At 36.3% G+C, this 24427-nt stretch overlaps 1 protein-coding gene across 3 annotated transcripts in view; it reads left to right on the forward strand.

Annotated features, from left to right (window-relative positions):
* LOC121427467 (mesenchyme-specific cell surface glycoprotein-like) overlaps nt 1–24427 on the forward strand; it is a 39907-nt gene that overhangs the window by 1225 nt on the left and 14255 nt on the right. The window contains exons 2-5 of one of the 3 annotated variants that reach the window (XM_041623866.1): nt 21278–21496; nt 21773–22429; nt 22574–22968; nt 23651–23970. In XM_041623866.1, the coding sequence (XP_041479800.1) occupies nt 21278–21496; nt 21773–22429; nt 22574–22968; nt 23651–23970 (1591 nt within the window). Of the gene's footprint in view, nt 1–21277; nt 21497–21772; nt 22969–23650; nt 23971–24427 lie in introns of all 3 variants that reach the window. The other 2 variants (XM_041623868.1, XM_041623865.1) reach the window with 2 other exon arrangements.

A 24427-nucleotide genomic window follows, 5' to 3' on the forward strand; every position in this document is an offset into this window, starting at 1 on the left:
CGAACGTGCGATTTAAAGTGTAGGCGCAGATGCTATACTGTATATAATCGACTAAAATTGGCTTATCACACGGAGGGGCAAGCCTTCCTTACTACAGACACACCCTACGACTGCTTGACTATATGATCTATTAACACCACGAATACCCAAATTCGTGTTTTAGCTCTCAGATTGTGTTCAGACAAGAAAACATTGAAGGGGCGGAGACGTGCCCCCCTGTCAAATTTCTTACATCAGCCTATGGGAGAGGATCGTCGCCCCCCCTCCCTTCCCCCACCCACAGAGAGACCAAAAACCTCACGAAATCCTATATGATACCAAGTATTACGAATGTCTGAGTCGGTATGAAATCCATGTTTAGTGACGTGTTTTTAGGCATAGGCAGTACCCAAGTTATCCCAACTTGAATGAAATTTCACAGTGTGTTTTGTTTAAACACTTCTGAATTATCGCAACAAGTTTATTGATTTCGTAAACTGACTTGCCTCTGAATTATATTTTCATCTAAATTTACTACAGGTGATATTTGATTGAAGTAGAATTTGTTTTGTTACACAGGAGATACAGGAGAAATTCCTTAAACAATTATTGCATTTGGTAAAAAGAGTCGCCATGTGCCATCAGTCCTATATCCTGTTGTGCAGAGCCCATATAAGCAGTGCAGCCTCCATGATCTTTAACTAAAGACAATTAATAGCTCAAGTCACATTGGAAAATCGAACTCACGAGTTCCAAAACGTTTACGTTCTTTCCTATGACATACAATTGGTCGGATTGGAGTAAGGTTGGCTAGTGTAACTGTAGACCAAAAGCTTCGGTCTCTGTTATGTTGGTTGTTCAGCTGTACTCCGTTGGCTTCACTCACCAAATACAGAGACCGAAGTTCTAGCGCGATCTGTGCAGGGGACTCAATGGTCATATGTTTATGTACTATAAGTTCAGATAAAACAGGAAGTGAAGTTGTGCAGCAGCCGAGGTAAATCACTGTTTTTTTCCTTTTAACTTGATTTTTCCCCGTTTTTTGGCAATTAATAATTGCCAAGAGGGAATATTGATTTGCATTTCTGTCGTGTTTATTTTCAAAATTTTGTTTCATTAAAGACGAAAATTGAAGAGCCCCGACGGGGGATTTTGCATTGTAAGTCCCCTAATGGTGGCTGCACGATAGCAAGCCGTCTGTGTATGAAGAGAAATTACTAATCTAAATAAAAGCTAAAAAACTCCTCGAAACAGACGGCTGCCAGCTGTCTAGTGTAACTGTAGCATTTGCTTTTATTAAAACCTATACTCGAATCAAGTATCATACCGTATATATATATATAAACAATACAACGCAGTAACACCAAACCCCCTCTCCTTCACCAGACATGCTAGTATGGAAATCAAGATATCCTACCCTTGGGACGACAGCTCAAGTTCAATTCCTCTTTAAGACCTCATAAGACATGCCCGGAACGATGACTCATGGTCTTTTAAAAGAAGAATGTAGGATGTTTTATATCCACTTCAAGATGTATGGAAATAGGAGAGTCACGGCTTTGTTTTCTCCATCACACATTTGAATACATAGTTTAGCATTTCATACCAAAGTCTTTAAAACTTCCCCTATCTGACCAGCTGGATGTGTGTTGACTTTAAAGATCATGAAGGAAGACAGAACAAAACGCCGAGTGTACAGACACTCTCAAGACATCTGTGGTGGAAAATAAAAATCAGTTGAGCTATCTCCATGCGAAGTCTATTGCACCACAACTTTTAAATTAATAGAATAAAGTTGGGATGGTCTTTCTGGTCACTTTATGTTTTACTCTGTTGAACCACTAACTAATCATTTTCGAGTACAATTTGTATTTCAGGGCTCCATTTTTTTATACAACATATCACGCCGTTACAGATGTCAAATATGACAATGCAGACGAACTTTCTTTTATTAATGCTTTTAAATTTCATTTCTACTGAAATACTCGTCTCACATTTCTACATTGTATGTTTATGAACAATTGGGATTAAACAGAGTGGTGATGACACTGTTATTAGTCATGTTGTTTTAATAATTCTAGACGCACGGCTGCGATTGTGTTGCCAACTGTTCGTCAACTTGACCATGTTAACAGAATACTGTATAGTCTAGTAGAATCCTCGTCCATGTAGATCGCATTTGACTTGTTGCATTTTTGGTGGGGGAGGGGGGGGGGTGGTCAATTTGTCATGGTCCTGGTGTTAGGAAAGGAATTTACAGATCTAAACCTAGCACAATTTTGTTTGTGAAGTCTGTCATCCCTGATGGAAAGAACACAGTGTCACACAATTCATTCACAGTGCGTTCATAGTGTGTTCTCAGTGTGTTCATAGTGTGTTCGCAGTGTGTTCACCGTGTGTTAGTCGTGTGTTTACAGTGTGTCCGCTGTGTTTTCACAGTGTGTTCACAGTGTGACCGCAGTGTGTTCACTGTGAAAACACTGTGTGTTCACATTGTGTCCGCGTGTGTGTTCGCAGTGTGTACACATAGTGAACGTTGTGAAGATGTGAGTCGCATTGGTAAAATGCTCATATTCACAGTGTGAAGATATTTTCACACTGTGGACATCTCGACGGTGTGACTGTTCATAACGTGTTCACATGCTCAACTCAGGGAATATTTTTTTCACACTGTTGAAATGCAAAAAATCATCAGCGCGAAGGTGTTTTTACATTGTGTTACACAAGATGAGCACACTGACACAAACTTATCTGTCAAGTAGGGATAAATGCTAGCAATGTAAACAATTTAATAATGAATTGAAATTGGAATTGAAAATTTCAGTTTCAATTCTATAATAAAACTGGATGTTGTGGCATGCGGGTGTAATCCAAGCTGTGGGAAAGTTACAAATTGATGCAGAGGTTCGAGCCCTGTCACGTCTTTCGGATGGTGACGTTAAAGGTCGGTCCCAGACGTAAATAACCATTTCTGATTGATACACGTCTGACAAAACTGAAACACACACACATTCCATAATGAGCTAAAAATAATTAGGGAGGGAACATTTATAGGGAAGCCACGAGGAAGCTAAATTTTATACCTTCCATGATAACTGAACTTTGTGATTTTTTGTTCAAGATTTTACTCGCTGCATTTTTCTTTTTTGGGGAGTCTTTCTTTCTTTTTTTCTTTTTTTTTCTTTATTTTCTTGGTCGTGAAACTTTGGATGGGTCCTGACCCCCCACCTCCAATATTTACGCCAGTGACTAAATATAAATGAAAGCCAATGCCATAATTATAATCATCTCACATTTCCCTTTTATCACACTGTACACAATCAAGATCAATGAATATTATTTCCTCTCAAAGCAAATATTTGGCACGTTTTGAAGCGAGTCCAATTATTACCTGGCTCTCCTCCGCAATGGATAAAAATAGAATGGATGATAAATTAGGGCATTTATCCAATAAGGCTTAGAAGTAATAGTCATCTCTGTGTGGGTCTGAGTTTGGGGGAGGGAAGGTAAGGGGTGTCATCTATTAGTCTCTATCGACTGCTCGGCGAATATAGCTAACTGTGGTGCCAAATCATGAAACTCAATGAAGTAATCTATTTGTTATTTATTCATTTATTTATTCATTCGTTTAGCTTCCGTCAAAATACAAACAAAAAGTGCAAAGTCATATTTTCAATCAAACAGAAGTGTAATAAGAAATATAATTTTCAGGAATTAAGTCAATTGCTTGAAATAAAAGCGTAACAAGATTAAGAATTAAAATCTGAATAAGATTTTTTTTTAAAAGTTAAAAATAGTACAGGCATTGATTGGCTGATGTACAATTGTTGCAGAAGATTGCATTTGTTGATATGTTATGTAAAACCTGGGTCCCGTTGCATAAAAGTTACTATTATGCTAACTTCGTCAACCAATTGTATCTTTCATGGAATTCTTGATTCTGATTGGCTGTTGGGCATCGTTGCCATGGTAATTAATGGGCAAGTTACAATAATATGACTTTTTTTTCCAACGGGGCCCTGAACAAGCTTTCCGTTCATAGGAAAGTTTGGTGTGGTGCAGGTCCAGGGTATTTGGGCATCGGGTCATTTTCTATTTAGGATATTAGACTTGATTAGGCAGCATTTTAAAGCTGAAACATGTCATACATTGAATTTTCCAAGATCTGTAGAGAAAAAAAACAAACAAATTGACTTATGAATATTATTTTGAACTATGTCCTTTTTTTAATCAAACGAAATTATAATTCAGAATGTATTTTCACTCACATGCTTTTGTCAATAAATTATGTGATTTTATCTAAATACTTAACCAAATTTAAGAATTATTTAATATGTCCATCATAATCGTTTGTGGAGTAAAGACACACTTTTACCTGTGCACCTTGAGATATTAATCACTGGCAATGACTACTGATTAAATATGGAGGATACTTAAGGTCATGTTTATAAATGCCATTAAATCTCGCATAACCTATTCAATATCTGCAATCATGACCCCCTCAATGTATCTTTATGAATTACACCCACATGGTTAATGAAGCAAATTTGACCTTTGTAGAGGCATTCGGGGTCTGTATCACAAAGTTTTAATTAAAGCAATGATCCTACTACTCTGGGACGACTCTAATACATGTATGTCTAAACAACTATATACATGTATTTTAACAATAGATTACGGTGTCATTATTCGCTCGCCAAGAAAGTAATGTTATTGTCCGAGGCTTATGCCCTTTTACGTGTGAATTAAGAAAGGATATTTTATTCACTCTGAATTTAAAAGGAAAGCTTGTAATATCATCACTGTGCAAGATGAATCATTGTCAAGATTTCTGATGTCTCCCTGGTATTAAAAGTCTTTTTGATGCCACAATCGATTGGTTAAATCTGTCGCCAGATGATTTTCTATCATAATTCAGCTTTGTCTGTGTCGCAGACAATAGGAACAGATTTTAATTATAGCAATGATCCTGCTATTCTGGGACGACTCTAATATGTCTAAACAACTATATATTTAACAATAAATTACGGTGTCATTAGCTCGCCAAGAAAGTAATGTTATTGTCCGAGGCTATTTTATGCCCTCTTACGTGTGAATTAAGAATGAATATTTTATTCAATCTGACTTTAAAATGAAAGCTTGTAATATCATCATTGTGCAAGATGAATCATCGTCAAGATTTGTGATGTCTCCCTAGTATTAAAAGTCTTTTCGATGCCACAATTGATTGGTTAAAATCGTCGCCAGATGGTTTTCTATCATAATTCAGCTTTGTCCGTGTAAGAGACAATAGCAACCGACAATCGTTTTGTCTATTGATAATTGTTATGAAAATCCATAATTTATGAAAATCCATAATTTTTTGTTCGAAATAGACATGAAATGAAATACTCCGAAAATTTGCTTTGCCCAATTGATAGTGGGCCCGGCAGCCGCTGTGCAGCGCCAGATCGATGAGGCTCTATCCCTTTACTCGTTGAACGCCAAAGATCTTTTAACGTCTTTTGGTCTGACGCGACCGGGGTTTGAACCCCGACCTCCCGGTTGTGAGACGGACGCTCTACTGTAATCATATGATGCAGTCTTTGTTTATTCATTTTATTTCTAAGCAAGATCATAACAAGATTATAATGGAACTTCCATTGTATAACGGAAGCATAACGTGGCTGACACAAAAATGAATAGAATAAGATTACCCCAGCCAAAGCATGAATTAAATCAGAATATGCCATTTTTTTAATCCGACAACTATCAATTAGCAATATAGTTCAATGAATTGTTTGACACCGTTTTTATTGATGTTTTCATGTTCATTTTCTTTATATGTCATTGTACCGTGTAAAGGGTTCAGTTAAAAATAGTTTTAAGTAAAGCGGGCTTCTCTCTGCAGTTTTGATTTGTTATCACTGGTAGTAAATGAATAGATGATAAGCGCTTGCTTAAGAACGTTTAAATATGCTCAACTTTAATGATAGAACTTATACTTTTTTACAAATGATGTTGCTGAAAATTTGAGCTTGACGTGGTTTTACAGGCCCTATTGGTTAATAAAATTTGGATTTATTCCATGGGATGAGTTTAACAAATTTAGGATGCAAGGTAAGTGTTTTGTTAAATGTAGACCTTATTAATGGGAATATATTTACTTTTAATGCATGATATAGAAGACGGGGGCAGCATGCAAAGAACGTATAGCTGCCCCCCCTCCCTGACGAGCTTGAAGACTTTTTTTTTTGCTTGTCAATTTTTTTGTGGTACGAAATCCTTTATTTGTGGTTGAAGGTTGAATACTTTTTTTTTGCTTGTAAAATTTTTAGGCGGGCGATTTTGCTCCCCTGTGGAAAATCCTAGGTACGCCACTGCGTCATACAGCGTAAAATATTTTCATACCCTAATGTAGACATTCTAGGGTTAAAGGCAAGCTATGCCATGTTCCGATCTCCCCATTCCTTGTCAATTTGTCAGGCTCCTTTCCCGTCAGCAAAATCAAATTATCATTTTAAGCCATTTAAGGTACCGATTTTTATCGCTTTTTTTAAGGTACTAATTTGTCATCGCTCGCTAGAAATTGAATAGTAAAGAATGCTTTAATATTTCCTTCATGTTTTATATTCATGTTCAATATTGATAAGACTCCCTTGTCTATCAACTAGCAAACAACTGTATAGGCGGTTAGTAAATTTGACTAATATAATGTGGTAATGATGTAATAATTACATTAATGAATCAATCAGTAATAGACAGACACGGTAAATTGATCTCCTTCCTCATGTTAGGGTGTCTTTATATCGTTTCTTTTAGCTAAGACTCTAGGGTTCACACCATAGAGGCAATTTATAACTGCGTTGGGCTATTTATTTTACAATAAGGGATAAATTTATTCATACATTCATTGAAATATTAGTGTATTTATCCATTCATTTATTTATTAATTCCTTTATCCATCCATTAATTGATCCATTTATCCATCCATTCTTTCTTTCATCCATCCATTCATTCATTCATTTGTTTATTTATTCATTCATTTAAAAAATTTCTTCTTTCTTTCTTTCATTCATTCATTACTTTATTCATTCACTCACTCATTCATTCAAAGACTTGTTGACGTGTGAGGTCACTCTTTGTTTATGATAAGGATCTAAATTTAAATTTTGAAACAAAATGTAATTTGCATTGAGAAAAGAACAGTAGTTTGTAGTCATGATATTGAATTTCAACAATTTTAATTAAAAAAATGACTGTTTATATAACCAATTGCCAACTTGCCATAAACTAACGTGGAGTGCTATCATTCTAAATATATTCTAATTTTGTATCGCAGGGAGAAAGCAAACTTCCTCGCCATTTCATTGAACGTAAGTATTTTAAATCATCTTTAAGAACCAAGAAATGTCCACATACAATTGGCAAACTTGATACTACGTTACTTTGCTTATTGTTATTAGTAAATAAATGGAGGGTAACATTTAATCAAGACTGCTATCTGGATTTTTAAAAACAATGTTGAAGATTGCTGGATAGTGACAGGTGGATTGGACACAGTCTTTAGCAGGATATTCTTGACTATATCGGGAGCACGGAAGTTTATCCTTGACCACACCGTCACGAAAATAGACGCCAGACATGGCGGGATGCTTATTTGCGTGAATCCGCTCACAACAGCAGCCTAGCTGGCGAGGAGAAGTGAGGAAGGCATTAAAAGGTGCATCATGTGCTTCAGACTATTAGACCTCCTCGTGAAGGTTACCCTCACCCCGACACACCCCTTGTGATATAAATATGACATTGGTATCATACAAACTTTTGTAATCAGGAATTGGGGGATGAACGTATCATTAAATTTGACCGCATTTATAATGAAAGATGACATGCTGTCTATAAAAGTTAACTTCTTCCTGAACAACTTGATAAACATAAACCACTAGTTGTAAATCATATATAATTGTCCTTTGCTAAATTATCTAAAGTTAAGAAGACGACGCAAATATGCCGCTGCTTGATTTTGAAATTAATGCGTACAATACGTTTTACAGGAAGTGAGGATTGTGCTTATAAGTTCAAAATAGCGAAAAAAATACATTATGGAAAATTTGAAAATGAAAAGATCTTTAAGACAATTATCAATGACAACGAAAGTTAGGGAGTTCCATTTATCATGAACAGTAAGCATTTTTTTAATGTAATACCAAGCATTTTATTCAGTCAAGGTTAGCGACCTTCATGAGTGTTATACCGTATGAATATTGCCCGTTTTCAACATCAATAGATAGTAAGGTACCTTCTGACTTACTACCATTTTTATGTAATGACTAACGACCCAATGGATAATGCTCCGGACGGATAAACAGTGAGTACTTTCCCTGTTATTATGGCTAGGGCGTCATTACTTACTAACAGATAGACCCCACCATTTCCTCCCTCTAAATCATGCCACAAAATAACTCTTACATCCTACAACCGAAAATAAGATTGTCAATAAACGTATCCAGACGTAGTCTGCAGGCACAGACCCTACTTGAAACTTTCATCAGCAAGTGTGTCTCCACGCAACGACTAGCACATACATGCTGTTTCAATTCTGTGCGAGAGGGCCTTCATTACACAAAGCACTAGTAGGCTGTACATTCAGACCCTTAACTCGAGTGAAGGGTTTGCATAGTAGACTATCCTCTACGTGTTTGGTGCTACTTCTTTATTCATATCTTGTTTGTGGAAATCATTTCAAACTGTGACAGAGTGTGGATGCATTGACTCATCGCGATGTGTATGAGCATATGTTTATCAGACTTAAGAGTTCACTAAGGAAATAAGCCATTGATTCTGTTCAAAAGGAAATTGTACGGGAGATAGAGTTGAGGTACACGTAGGGTAAAGGTATTAAAAAAACTACAAAACTAAAAATATGAAAATGATAATTATTTGTGTTTTTAATATCTAATATAAATAGATGGGGAAATGGTTAATTGGAGCGGGACACTTATCACACATAGCTGGTATAATAATAATAATGATAATAATAATAATAATGAAAATAATGATAATGATGATGATAATAGTAGAAGTAGTAGCAGTAGTATTAGTATCGGTAGTAGTAGTAGTTGTAGTAGTAGTAGTAGTAGTAGTAAAAATAATAACAATAATGATAAGAAGAATAATACAATGCTCTTTCTACCTTTATCATATACTCGAGGCGCTTCAGAACAAATAAGAGAGAGAAAAGAAAAATACAGTACAGGTTCGAATTTCACCAATGAATACATAAATTGTAGACTATCAAAAAACACTCATGCAGGTATGTCTTCAGACCACCCCCAAAAAATGGGCACATAATGGAAATGGATTTAGAAGAACAATTAAGGGAGGTCTAAAACGATTGGAAGGTTTACAGATGGAATCTTAGCTATAGCAGTCAGAAGAACCGAAATTGTCAAGAAAGGTTGATTCATAAAGAATGGCAAAGAAAAACGTACGCATAATTTTATTTCATTTATTCCACAATTGAACATATAAAGGCATTATGAAAAACACTTTTCAAATTACATTGAAATATATCAATATACAATATATTCATTAATAAAAATCGTGTAATTCAAAAGCTGTCTTGTGGAGGAAATCATTGAGAAAGCATAGCTCGTGAATCAGTTGCTTGTCTAATCAATTTATTTAAAGACAGTCGGATGTGAATTTTTTTCTTGTAAGCTTTACATTTACAGATTCGGAGCCGCCACCGTACACGCCTGTTCTGTCGTTACATTCTCCGGGGCTCTCCTCAACATAGAAATTTGGGATTACATTCTTGACATACGACATGACAATGTTCTGCCTAGCCTTTATCATATTCCGCTTCTCAAAATAGCGCGAGGCCTCCCACTTCTATTTGCTTCCGAATTCTATTTGAGGAGTTCTAACTCATTGTAACATTTCGGAACCATGCATAATTAGGGATGTGCACTTCAGAATAGTGAGTCAATGATGAAGATTATGCGACATAATCTATAGCTTTAAAAGGTTTTTAATGGAGGCCAAAGATAATTACTTGATAAGAAAAGTAACTAAATTGTACCCAGTCGCGGAAAAAAGGTACAACATGATATGTCTCCTTTTAAGAAAAATGTACAAAGCAGTATCGTTGGTTGAGTTAGAATGGAAGCAAATAAATCATATTGAAGAAGAAAAATCACAATGCTAGTTCTAAAAATTGATATTGATGATATGAATGAGATAATGAGAAGCGTAAAAATACAAATAATATGAAATATATTAATTGTGATAGCAATATAAGTGATTCTAATAGCGAGATGGTGATATAAACAATGATTATGACATTGATAATAATGAAAATTCAGATAATAATATGAACAATAGTAATAATATGAATAATATCGATGATACCAACAATTTTAATGTTAATAAATAATCATATCGAGAAGAAGACAGAAAGGAAACAACATCAATGTGAAGTACAAGAAAAAGAAGAAGATTAATAAAATGAGGAAGAAGAAGAAGAAAAAGAAGAAGAGGTGAGGAAGAAGAAAGAGGAAGAGAAACAGAAGAAAGAGAGAAAAAAATGATTATAGAAGCTTAGTAATGGGAAGAGAGAGAAAAAAAACGCAACACGACAAGTAGAAGAGTTGCACATTAAATATGTTTGATGGCACAATGTCGAGCAGATAGGAATAAAGTATTTATCGCAAACAATAATTTAATTAGAGAATGATAGTTGTCATAATTGAAGCAATAATCAAAGAAAGAATAATGTTAATTGATTTTGTTAACTCTATCAAGCGCCAGGTTTTGTGTAAACCATGAATGGTGTAAAATTTGTCTGGTGCCTTCCGTACTTTTAATGTTATGTGGAAAACGTGTCAGTCTGTTTTGAATAACATAGATTTATCATGGAAGTTTTCAATTGACTTGAAAACAGTTGGAAGTTGTTGGAGGCGGTCTAGTCTTATTAACAGATGATTCCATTAAAGGTGTTAATTATCACTTTAATAATGGCGCTCCCATGCCGTCATTAGGGAACATGATTTAGCGTTTCTGAGGGTGGGTGAGGGTTTACCCTAACACTCAGGCTGTTCCCATAGGGAATAAAAAGGGCAGTTTCGGTTGAGACTCGGCTGGGAGCTACTGCCTTGTCAGATTTTCACTTTGTCACCGAGACTCCTTAAATAGGGCCTTCAGGCTGTAGTGTTCCGCGACTTCCGATTCTATTTTAAGGAATTCCGAAAAAATATTAAGCACAGAGGTTAGCCAGAATACCATCAAAATTATTTCTACAATTGAAAATAAACAGAACCTACTTATTCTCAATTTAAAGAGAAAAAATATTGTTGTTCTGTTATGGAAACTTAGAACAAAATAGAAAGACTATTACTTCTACTGCTGCTGCTACTTCTACTACTACTACTACTACTACTACTACTACTACTAATACTAATACTACGACTACCACTACTTCTACTTCTTGTATTTTTTTGTAATTATACTGCTATTATGCGACAACTACGTCTGATTCTTTCACTAAATCATAGGCGGCAATTTCGTAAGATGTTTGGTTCATCTAGGGGGTTGAGACGACCCTCTCCCATAGACTGTTCTACAAAATCGAGAGGGGGCTAACATGTCCCAATAAGGCCGATACTGCTGCTCCTACCACTAAACTTAATTTCCACTGACCGGAATGTATTTTATACACTAGGTTTAGTTAAGTTGGTTTGTGCCTGTAAATAACAACATCGCTGTTACAATTTATATCGAGAATTAGTGACAATTGATTATTTTGATATTTCAAACAGCAAGCTCTTTTAAGGCGATATTTACTTCTCTTGATAACTGATTTTTTTTTCATTTGGAAATGCCAATCACGCCATATTAGTATTAAATTGCAAATCCCGAAAGTTCTTGCAAAGATTCAGCTCCCAATTAGTAATGAATTTCATCTTACATTTGACTGCACTTGACCTAATAAATCTTTGAATCCGACTGATTTGGTTCAATTGAGCGACATGTTAATGCGTTGCGGTAAAGACTGACTGAATATACTGTCATTCTATACAGAGAATAATACACAAGTGAACTGATTATACTGTAATTTTGTGTGGTTGATTATGCATTTTCCTTTTTTATTTGCAGTAGAAACAAAGAGGTGAGGAAGATCAAGATGATCCAGTGGTGACAAATTAATTAAATTGCTTTGTGCATTCATAACTTTTCATTTGAAACAAAAATCGATTCTGAAGAAGGCCAATGTCGAATCTATTTTTATCACCCATGTCATACATAACCATATTGTTTGCAAACTTTCGTCTATGCTTGGTTGGGTTATTACTTGGGTTTTATTTGATTAACCGAAAACTCATTTCAGCGATAATTTTGCTTTCTAACACATGTTAGATTTTTTTATGTATTTATCAGCGTCAATATATATTAAGATTTCAGTATCGAGTAACCATGGTAAAGGGAAACGCTACTAATGTGTTGCTGAGTATAGCACTGAATGCATAATAGAGACTGGTATTAATGTCATAAGAGACAAAGTGAAGCAAGGGTAAAATGAAATAGATGTAGAGGAAAGTCTGGGTGTCTGTGCACGTGTGTGAGGAAAGAGAACATGATAGAAAGAAGGGAAATAGGTAGGTACATCTATAAAGGGAAAAAAGAAAAGAAAGGGGGAGAGGAAGAGACGTAGATATGATTTCAATTTGACGTTTACTCTAACCATGCCTATATATCAGATAGTGGGTGTGGGTGTTTGTATTTGTGTGTGAGAGAGAGATTTAGAAAGTGTTAGAGATATAGAGAGAGGTAGTTTGAAAAAAAAGCAAGGGGAGAGAGATATTGAATGGTTTCCCTGTGACGTGTAATGTAACCCTGTCTTCATAGAGAAAAGTGGGTGTGTAAGGGTGTCTGTGTGAGTGATAAAGAAAAATAAATCATAGAGAGGAGAGAGAGGGGGCGGTACTATGAAAAAAATGAAGAGAAATGGGGAGTGAGCGAGAGCTGTTGATATCGTTCAATTGTGGCGTTTAGTCTAACCCTGCCCTCATGGAGAGTATGGAATGGAGGAAATCACATGCTTTCATTTATGAAAAAAAACACTGATGCCACGTGAAACTTATTTAATGTTTTGGTTGAACCAAGTATCAATCGAAAAGTGTGTGTGGGTGTGGGAACATTCGTGTGTCTGAGATGAGAGATTGAGGAAGTGTTAGAGAGATTGAGAGGGGTGGTATGAAACAAAGTGAAGAGCAAGCGTAGAGAGATGTTGATTGTTTCATCTGCGGCGTGTATTGGGTGTGTGTGTGTGTGCGTGAGTGAGTGATAAAGAGAAATAAATCATAGAGAGAGGTACATGTATAGAGGGGCGGTATTATGATAAAAAAATTAAGAGAAATAGGGAATGAGAAAGAGGTAGATATCGTTCAACTGTGGCGTTTAGTCAAACCCTGTCCTCATGGAGAGAATGGGATGGAGGAAATCATAGGCTTTGACTTATGAAAAAACACTGATGCCACGTGAAACTTATATAATGTTTTGGTTGAACCAAGTATCAATCGAAAAGTGTGTGCGGGTGTGGGAACATTCGTGTGTCTGAGATGAGAGATTGAGGAAGTGTTAGAGAGATTGAGAGGGGTGGTATGAAACAAAGTGAAGAGCAAGCGTAGAGAGATGTTGATTGTTTCATCTGCGGCGTGTAGTGGGTGTGTGTGTGTGTGTGTGAGTGAGTGATAAAGAGAAATAAATCATAGAGAGAGGTACATGTAGAGAGGGGCGGTATTATGATAAAAAAATTAAGATAAATAGGGAATGAGAAAGAGGTAGATATCGTTCAACTGTGGCGGTTAGTCTAACCCTGTCCTCATGGAGAAAATGGGATGGAGGAAATCATAGGCTTTGACTTATGAAAAAAAAAACGCTGATGTCTAGTGAAACTAATTTAATATTTTGGATTGAACCAAGTATCAATCGTACCCTAACCGAGCTGCAACTTTTTACTTTATAATTATGTAAATACTAGTATTGCCTGCAATATATATATATACTACATTTGAAGGGCATGAAATAACGAAATGGATGGTAGAAAAATTTAAAGAGAGGTATATACATAAAAAGAATTATGTGCAAGTTGGTGCATGTGTATGCGTGTGAGAGAAAGTGAGAGAGATGAAGGGGTATGAGGAAAAGCAAGAAAGTGGAGTATGAGAGTTGTTATGTTTTAACGCTTCCTTCATAGAGAAAGGTGGGTGTGGGTGCGTGTGTGAATGAGATAGAGAGAGATACACACACAGAGGCGATGGTATGAGAATATAAAGGAAAAGGAATAAGAGAGGTTTCATATGATTAATTGCGAGGTTTAGTCCAACCCTATCTTCATATTAAAAAGTTGCTGTAGGTGTATACGTGTTAGTTAGTGACAATAGAGAGAAAATTTGAGAAAGAGGGGGTGGTATGATGGGGGGGGGGGGAGAAGAAAACGGTGAGTGAGAGAGATGTTGATATGATTTAACTGTGGTATTTATTCTAAACCCTGTCTGCATAGAAAACCTGTTTGTGGGTGCATACGCATGTGAGAGTGAGATATTGAGAGATTGAGGAAGTGTTAGAGAGTGTGTGAGACGGGTGGTATGAGAAGAAAATGAACAGAAAGAGGAGTGAGAGAAGTGTTGATATGATCTATCAGTGGCGTTTAGTCTAGCCCTTTCTCATAGAAAAAAGAGGGTGTGTGGGTGTATGTGAAAGACTGAGAAAATCATAGAATGAGGGAGAGAGAGAAAGAGATAAAACGGCAGTATGAAAAAAATGAAGAGAAATAGAGAGTTGGAGAGGTGTTGATATCGTTCAACTGTGGCGTTTAGTCTAACCCTGCCCTCATGGCGAGAATAGGGTGGAGGAAATCATAGGCTTTGATTGTCGTAAAAACACTGATGTAAACCTAATAAATTCATGGTTCGGATTGAATAAAAAAGTACTCATCCAAACCTTGAACAAGCTGCTGGTATTGGCGTATACAATACGTAAAGATTGTCTCCAAAATATATACATTATTTGAAGTATGATTCAGCAATTTCTCCTGCTTTGATGCTTAACAATACGATATGTACACCAATTAATCTTTCCCAGTCTTAATGGAGAGAAGGGGGTGGAGAAGAGTAAATGGTTGGATTGCTATGCTAATTTCATTTAAAATGTATCAATTTCCATCAAACATTGAACTTTTTACCAGTAATGACTAATGGGGCATTGTAAGATACTTGCGATCAATTGCATGTTTACTTTTGGTCCCTTAATCGATCATAAGTCTTGCAATTGATTGTAAATTTGTGATTAATTTCAAATCTACTTCTTGCAACCAGGAGTGTAATCTTATTGGCTACAGCTAAGAGTGAGTAATCAGTTTTAAAATTGCAAGAGAATATTTGCAACTGATTGCAAATATTTTCTTGCAACACTCCATAAGACTTTTTCTTATTTTTTGTCAGGTTTTCAGTCATGTAATATGCTGTATGGGGTATTTCCTGAAGATATTTGTTATAAATGCCCAATTGAATAAAGCAATGAACGCAGCAAACTTCAATACCAGATAGGAGTTATCTCTGAATATTTTCTTTTCAATTCCAACACACAAATAAAGTGGTCTTTTTACTTCATCCGGTTATTCATAAGTAGACTACCTTAATGAAAGCATTTTTTTCATATACTTTTAGTGTAAATTATACACAGAAGTAGAAATATATCAACAGATAATCTTGAATGGCTATGACGATCATCATGAAGACTACCAAATACATATACATAGAGTAAATTTATATCTATGGAATCAACTGAATCACCCCAGTGGTAAATTCAATATTGCAGAGGGTGAAACCAAAGCTATCGACTACATTATATACCATTATTGACAAAAGTCCTGAGAGAAGCATGAAAATAGTATTTTTGTTTTGATTAAATTGACATGGCTTAGCTGCAGAACAATTATAAAAGTTTTGTCTAAATGGATAAAAATCTGAAAATGAAATTCATTGTACGCAATCACAGCAATTAATGCATTCTGTATATTATTATGCTAATAAATTGTCATGTTGATTTATATTCATTTCCACTATTATTTCCAATCACCCTCAAGACAAATCAATATCGGCATGTACATGTAGAAATATATAGTTTTAAAGTTTAAGCGTATAGACCTTAGTCGTCATATGTCTATGCCTTTTCTTAATTCTCGTCGTGGTTATTAGGGGTTTCAAATAACCATGTTGTAATTTTAAACCATGTTAGTTTAATCACTAAGTGAAAGCAACATAACTAATAAAACTAATATCCGTTGCCGTGTCTTTGAAAAAAGGTCATAGGAGAGAACGGGGACTAAACGGACTTGTAAGGGGACTGCAGAAGGGGATTAGAGGGGGAGACCTTTCTCAGTCCGTAAACATGGTACTTGGTTATCATTCTCGTTAATTGTAATGGGGACATCGGGAGACATGAACTTATCTACCCTATTTCTTCTTCTGCATTATTATGTAGGCCTATATACAAAGAATTAAGGACACATTTTCAGCGCACAGTGCAATGAAAAATTAATTCCCTGTAATGACTCTGTTCTCTTTTGTGTCAAACATTTCAGTTCTTAGCTTCACATTGAGGTGTACCTTAACTTCAGTTTGAGGTGCTCTGCATTTTCCTGAAATCGGGAAAGTAAAAGATATGTCATCAACTATTCACTCGATAATATTCTCCTAGCAATGATAAAATTGACCCTAAGTTCATTTAGACCACTCTTGTTTTGAGTGTCATTTGCAAAGTCACCCACCAGAAACAGCTTCTGAGGAAGTGTTCATGAAAATTAATTTCGGAATGAAATGTTTCGTACGTGCCCTTTTCCATATCTCCCACCTTCATGAGCAACATAGCTTTAATTTTAACTTCTTTGCTCCTTCCATTGACGCTAGAATTAAAGTGACATTTAAATAGGCTAGTTGATTGCGGTCGCTTAACAGGAAAAATGGGAGAAGAAATTTTCTTAGTGTGAAATCGGTTAATGTAAATCATTAGAATTATTTGTGTGGTTTATTCTTCCTAATCAAATTTTATGAGTTTGACTATGGATTTTCTTTTTGAAGTAGAATGTTATTTTTACATCCATGGACATGACAGCCGAGTTATAAGTTTATATTACTAACCTTATAAATTCCAAGAAGCGCACCACAGTGCAAGAGAAGTGCAAAATAGAAAAATTAAGAAGACCGATCAGCATGGTCAGAGTTTAACGATAATAGGGTGACAAAACAATGTATATTCGATTAATCATGTTTGCTCGTCAGTAGCGTCGGAAGTTTTTGATTTCAACCCAAAAATAATGAGAGAAAAATCATAAAATTCATAATTTAAAGCTCGAGTCCAACCCAACAAAAAGTTAATTTGAATAAAAAGGGAGAATTAATTTCACAAAACAGCCGTATGCACATCCTGATCAGTATGCAAATGAGGGAACTGATGACGTCACTCACTATTTTTTTTATTTTATTATCTAAAATATGAAATATTCTAATTTTCTTATTGTCCTGCAAATCAAAGTATTATTCCTATTAGCATTGTTTAAACACTTAATGGTTCCGTCAAGATGGTTCTTATTGTCAAATCTTTAAAAATTGAAATATTGTATACTTCAAACAATAAGAAAAAAAAATAGTGAGTGAGGGACATCATCGATTCTCTCATTTGCATATCACTGAATTGTGCATGTAACTGTTTTGTGAAAAATAAGCGAAACTTTTTATATTACATCCGATTTTGATGAAATTTTCAGCGTAATGATTGCTTGATTTTTCTCTATTGATCACAATTAACATTTTTCTGGGTTGGACTTGGCCTTTAAATCATTACGTTTATTTAACGGAAATGTTGTTTCGGTGAAATAGAATTTGGGGGTAATAGCAAAATCGTACAAGGAATTATGAATAAAGCTAATCTTTGAATGCACTTTCATTGTGGAGTGGAACATGTGTAAAGTCATACCATCACAAACCGTTCTCATTTATAATGGATTAATAGCGTAGGAAGTGTGTGAGTCTGATTTGATTTCACACCAGCCCACCCCTTGAATCAGGCGTACCAGAGGGAAGTGATGTCATTCCCCCCTGAGGCTGAGGTGAGGTGAAAACTCTTCTAAAACGGGAAACTTCTAGCCGTGGCTGGTCAATCTCAATTACTTTACTATGCCTCCTTAAGACTGGCACGTTTTATTGAGGAAGTAATCCACTGCGGTTCATGGGTTTGCTTTTCCTACGATCTTTCTTTAAATGCAAAGTGATAAAATATAGAACTACCATGGCACTGGCTTACATTATTAAGGGTGGATGGTACGTATTCCTCATTAAGAGCGAGTATACACATGTAGTTACTATTTTTACCGCGATCATAAGAAAAAGAGATTCGAGAATGATCATGTAAAATGTTAAACTGCATTATTCATTGATTGAAATAGTTACATTTACATTATTACATTTATACGAGATGTGTTACAATGCAAATACATTTAGATAGGTGCCTGTGTGTGCATGGCAAACAAATTTAAATATTTGAAATATCTTTTCACTATAATTTAAAGGTTTGCTTGAACATCTCTTCAATCCTGAAAATGTATGGATCACATCAGCAATAACATCTAATATATATGAAAGTTTAAAATAGGGTAGTGTTGTAGTAGTAGCAGTAGTAGTGGTGGTGGTGGTGGTGGTGGAAGTGGCAGTAGAAATTGCAGCAGCAGTAGTATTAGTAGGAGCGATAGCAGCAGCAGTAGTACCATAGCAATAGGGGGTTGTTGTCGTCGTCGTTGTTGTTGTTGTAGTTATAGTGATAGTGTATTAAATACCTTGAACAAATATGATTTTTTTTTCAATTTAGTTCTGCGATGGCAACTAGGCTAAATGTAACGTAATGTACAAATGCCCATATTGGCATGTTGATTTGGAATGTAACATAAGATAAACGGATGTAGATTAGAAATGTGGACTTAAAGGATTTCATTAGTTGCAAATTGTATCCCCATTCTTGTAGGTCAGAAAACATTACATGTTTTAAGAAATATCATGATACCTCATACTAGTATCTTAATAGGATGGCGCTATTCATTGTTAAAAGGATAAATTCAACAGCATATTCAGCACACTGTAACATGACGTAATCGTTGCAAAGGAATAGGTAAAAATTAATGACGCAAGAATTAATTGTATTGATTTTTATGCTAAAAATTACATTACTTTAATCAGTCTCAAACCATGTACATACATGTAGTTTCTTAATACAGATAATTTAAAATTGAAACCTGTAATATTTAGTGTTTGATTACCGGGCCTTATTGATTTGGAATGTAACATAAGATACACGAAGATATTATTCGACCTGATAGCGCTACTGAATGTATACATGATATAGCACTCCACCTAGCATATTGATTAGCATAACCGGAAAAGCGCAATTAAACGGATTTTAGTGACATGCTTAAACTAAAACTTTTAATATGACATTGCTGGCTGCCATGCCAGGGTTCGTGAGATCCTTAGTATAAAAGCACATGTTTCAGGATTAACCCTCAACGATGAAATCTAGGGCTCTGTATTAGTGACCCCAATCAATTACACTATGTTGGAATTATTTATTCGGCTCTTTTATAACCTAAATATATATAGGCAGGATAACCCCAAGTAACATTTCCATGAATAAACATGTTCAGGTTGAGGTTCAAAATTTTAACATGGTGCATGACATTGCACGTATACAATGCGAAGAGAATACAATCAAACATAAATGAACAATAATCATTAATCAAAGGTGTACAAAAAACTTACAATATAATAGTAATAATAATAAATAAATAATAATAATAGTAGAAATAATACTACTACTACTAATAAAAATATATGTCTGTACAGCGCACGTACCCACCTTGCTATTATATCGGCTATGCTAGTCTATCGATTCCGGTGCGCACAGTTTTTTGAGGAATTACTTCCTGCCGGTATCCATTTACCTCACCTGGGTCGAGTGCAGCACAGTGTGGATAAATTTCTTGCTGAATGAAAACATAAAGAAGGAATACATGAATATTATTCATTCGAAATTAATTCTAAGAGTATGATATAAAATTAGTTAGAGTTAACATACTCCACAGTTTAATATAATTTTTTTTTAAATGGATGACGCTATTTCTGAGATCAATATAAGTAATGGTGAAAGGGAAAGTTCTAAGTTTTGTTGGAGATTTTGTTCAAAAATTCGCTTAAATTCGATACAACTTTGTATATTACATATGAATCTTACCTGTTATCAAAGTTGTACTGGAAATTCAAATTGATGAATCAATAAGAGACGCATGCAGTAAGGGTTATATTCAATTTTAGTGGTCGGTTTTAACGTTTATCAAATGAATGCATTTCGTCATTCACCATTAAATCATGCATGACAATTGAGTTTCATACTAGTATATGACAATTTGATATCAAATCAGCTTAATTCATTGTTTACGTTATTTTTCATTAACCACCATGTTTTTTTGTGAAATAATTTCCCCCAATTGGGGTGATGATTATTAAAACAATAATTTTGCAAACAAATGAAGCGCTCTAAGGGTTTCAAGACCTAGATCTATTCTTTGGATGCCCTTCTTTCTCTTTTTCCTTTCTCTTACACCTCTTATCCCTTTTGTCACTACTAAAATCAAAGGAGCGATAACCCCCTGCCCCCTGCAGCTTTGCTGTTGGTAGCACTTGGGAATAAGAGTGACCCGCCCATTTCGCCCACATCCGACCTTGAACCCAGTATATCTCTACTCTATCTATATCCCTTCCATCATCCCCCTGTCTCCTTTTCAAAAAGAACGAACTATACGTTTGGCTGTTGCAGAGCCTTGAGATGGTTTTGAAAGTTGGATGAAGGGGGGGTCGGCTTTTTTTTCTTCTCTTCTTCTCCTTTCTTCTCGTCCTTCGTCTTTCTCTCCTATTCCTTCTTTTTCTCCTTCTTACCCTTGTTCTTGTTCTTCTTTTTCTCTTTTTTTCTTCTTTTTCTTCGTCTTCTTCTTCTTCCTTTCTTCTTTCTTTCTTCTTTCCTGTTCTTCCAGTAAACCACCAAGGAGCATCGTCGGGTTTGACCGCTCGTAACAAAGCTTTGAGAGAAATAGGACAGAATGAACACATTAACGCTATTTTCAGATTGCCCTCTCAACTTTACCATACAGTACCTTGCCTAACTTGTTGCATTGCCCTTTTTTAATACTGCTTTTCTGATATTTTGTTTTCTTCAGGTAAACAATGGATCCACGTTGTCGACTTTGCGGACATCTTCTTTCCCAAGATCCTGGACAAGTTCGATTCCCCTCAGCCTGTGACAGACATCGCAGAGTGCGGGAATTACGTAGCATGGGCTGTGGAAGGACAAGAAATAACGGACAGTGGAACTGTAGTACTGTACGAAAAGTTCTCAAGGGTCGATCGAAAGTGGAATAGAAAATGCGACTTTGTTGGTAAGTTAGGACTCCTTGGGACCCTTTTCTCCCAATGTTTTTCAATGTTTGGGTTACTGCTATATTCTTCTTTCTCAATAGCATCATCATCATCATCATCGTCATTATCATCGCCATCATCATTATTATCACCATTACCACCACCATCACCACCATCACTATCATCATCATCATCATGCAGGCAGTGCTGTAGACGGAAAAAATATAATTGCCATAAAGCATACGCATTAGAGTTATTAAATAAAAATAGTATGTTTATTATTTCTAATTTTACAGTTGGAGCCAGACCAAAAAGCATCAAATTCACAAAGGATTGTTCGACAATCGTTGTTGCTAATGAAGGTGTTGCTGCTGTAGCCGGTAAAGGAAGTGGGTCTCAGTGGGTCAATCCTGAAGGAACAGTCAGCATCATTAGATTATATGGAAGAATGCACCAAAGACAAGACCAGGGAGGTAACAGATGGGGAAATCAAGGTCAGAATAATTGGGGTAATGCTGGCGGAAGAGGTCAATGGGGCAACAATGGTCAAGGCGGAGGACCAAATAATGGTCAGCCTAACTGGAACAACAGAGGAGGCGGTGGATGGAACAATCAGGGTCCAAACCAAGGACCAAATCAGGGTGGAGGCGGCTGGAACAACCAAGGCCCTAATCAAGGACCAAATAGACCTAGATGGCAGGGACCAAACCAAGGACCGAATCAGGGTGGAGGCGGCTGGAATAATCAAGGTCGTAATCAAGGACCAAATGGAGGAGGACCTGGATGGCAGGGACCAAATCAGGGTGGAGGTGGCTGGAACAATCAAGGCCCCAATCAAGGACCGAATAGAGGAGGACCTGGATGGAACAACCAGGGACCGAACCAGGGCCCTAATCAAGGACCAAATAGACCTAGATGGCAGGGACCAAACCAAGGACCGAATCAGGGTGGAGGCGGATGGAACAACCAAGGCCCTAATCAAGGACCAAATAGAGGACCAAATCAGGGTGGAGGCGGATGGAATAACCAAGGCCCTAATCAAGGACCAAATAGACCTAGATGGCAGGGACCGAACCAAGGACCGAATCAGGGTGGAGGCGGATGGAATAACCAAGGCCCTAATCAAGGACCAAACAGAGGACAAGGATGGAACAATCAGGGTCCAAACCAAGGGCCAAACAGGGGTGGAACTGGATGGAACAACCAGGGACCAAATCAAGGAGGCGGCGGTCCTAACCAAGGCCCGAACACAGGAGGACCTCGATGGAACAATCAGGGCCCAAATAGAGGGGGTGGTTGGAACAACCAGGGTCCTCAGTTTCCCAATCGTGGAGGACCAAACCAAGGCCCGAACCAAGGACCAAACGCAGGAGGAACTGGATGGAACAGAGGGCAGACCAATGGACCTAATACAGGAGGAAGGGGTCCACAAAATAATCCTGGCCAGGGCCCTTGGCTTATACGACATGAACTTGGTCAACTCCGCCGACAGGTATAGAAAACTTTTTTAATATCAATAGTATTTATCTTATTACAAAAAAGTTAAATTGAATTACATTTTGTAAGAACGAAAATGGGTCGGTTGCAAGTAGTATAAATCTAAAAATTTAGGTTGAACGATAAAATAAGCATACTATTTGGCCGTACCAATTTTTATGTGAAAAATGGAAAGAAAGGAAATGAAATAAATCAAATCAATATATATATATATTACATACAGTCACATGGGTGATCATTTTATTGGATTCTGCAAGAACCTATTTTTTAATCGTTTCCTTGACTGGCTTTTATTTATTTGGTGTCATACTATATGATTCTTATATATGGCCATTTTACTTAATGTATAGGGATGGGTGTTAGGCCCAAGTATGTTGATATCTTGCATTTGGGTAAACTTTCACGCCCCCTCCAAAGAAACGATGAAAGATAGGAATAAACTTTGAGTTATTAACGGCACTTTCCATCAGTACCAAATGTAATTTTCTCTTCCAATTTTCCTTCCTGGATATAAAACCATGATCACGGAAGCTTTATTAAAGACAAATTAACAATATCAAGCTAAATTATTGTGGATAAACAGATTAAGGATGAATAGATAGATAAATTGATAAAGATTCATTTATCTTCTTCAACCATTTGTGCTTCAATTCCTTGTACTACTCACCTGCTCATAGAAACGACAGTATCCTCCTCCTCCACAAACACCACAATATCAACCCCAGACACCACGATGGCAACCACCTCAGAGACCTACCTTTCCCCAGACTCCAGCTAGGGGGCCTGGTGGAGGGCCGGGTCAAGGAGGACCAGGTCAAGGACAGTCACCATGGAACAGACCTGGACAAAGACTGTATCCTCAAACCCCTGGAAGGCAGAATCCACAAGGACCACAAGGACCTCAGCAAGGCGTGACAACCAGTAGAGGCACCTGCTCTCGAGATGGTAACTTCAATCCGACGGTGACAACAATGGATTTCACTAAATTTAATGCAAGGTGGGTAAAACTAATTATAATTGATAGATGGATAATTAGTTGAGTTTATAACTTTATTAATTAATTTATTATCATTATTCATGTATTCATTCATGTATTTATTCTATTTTATTTATATATTTATTATTATTATTACTATTTTTGGGGGTGGGGTGGGGTATTTTGTATAAACCGTAAAGTCGGGCTAAGCTCTGGACCCCGTCTTGGCAAAGGTAACAAATCAATCACACGTGTATGGAAATCCATCCATACCATAATTTTTTTCTCACACGAAAAGTAAAATAAACGTTGAGAATCACAATTACAATTTTAAAGAGAATGATGAATGTATGAATAAACATAACTAGAAGATATTTTGAAGAGATTTGAATTTTAGATGGTGACATTGCTGGCCGTCCATAGTTGTGATCGATCGGATCAATCGAAACTCTTTATAAGACTTGTCCAAAACAGGAAC

The sequence above is a fragment of the Lytechinus variegatus genome, chromosome 14 (genome assembly GCF_018143015.1).
Source record: "Lytechinus variegatus isolate NC3 chromosome 14, Lvar_3.0, whole genome shotgun sequence".
NCBI classification, from domain to species: Eukaryota; Metazoa; Echinodermata; class Echinoidea; order Temnopleuroida; family Toxopneustidae; genus Lytechinus; species Lytechinus variegatus.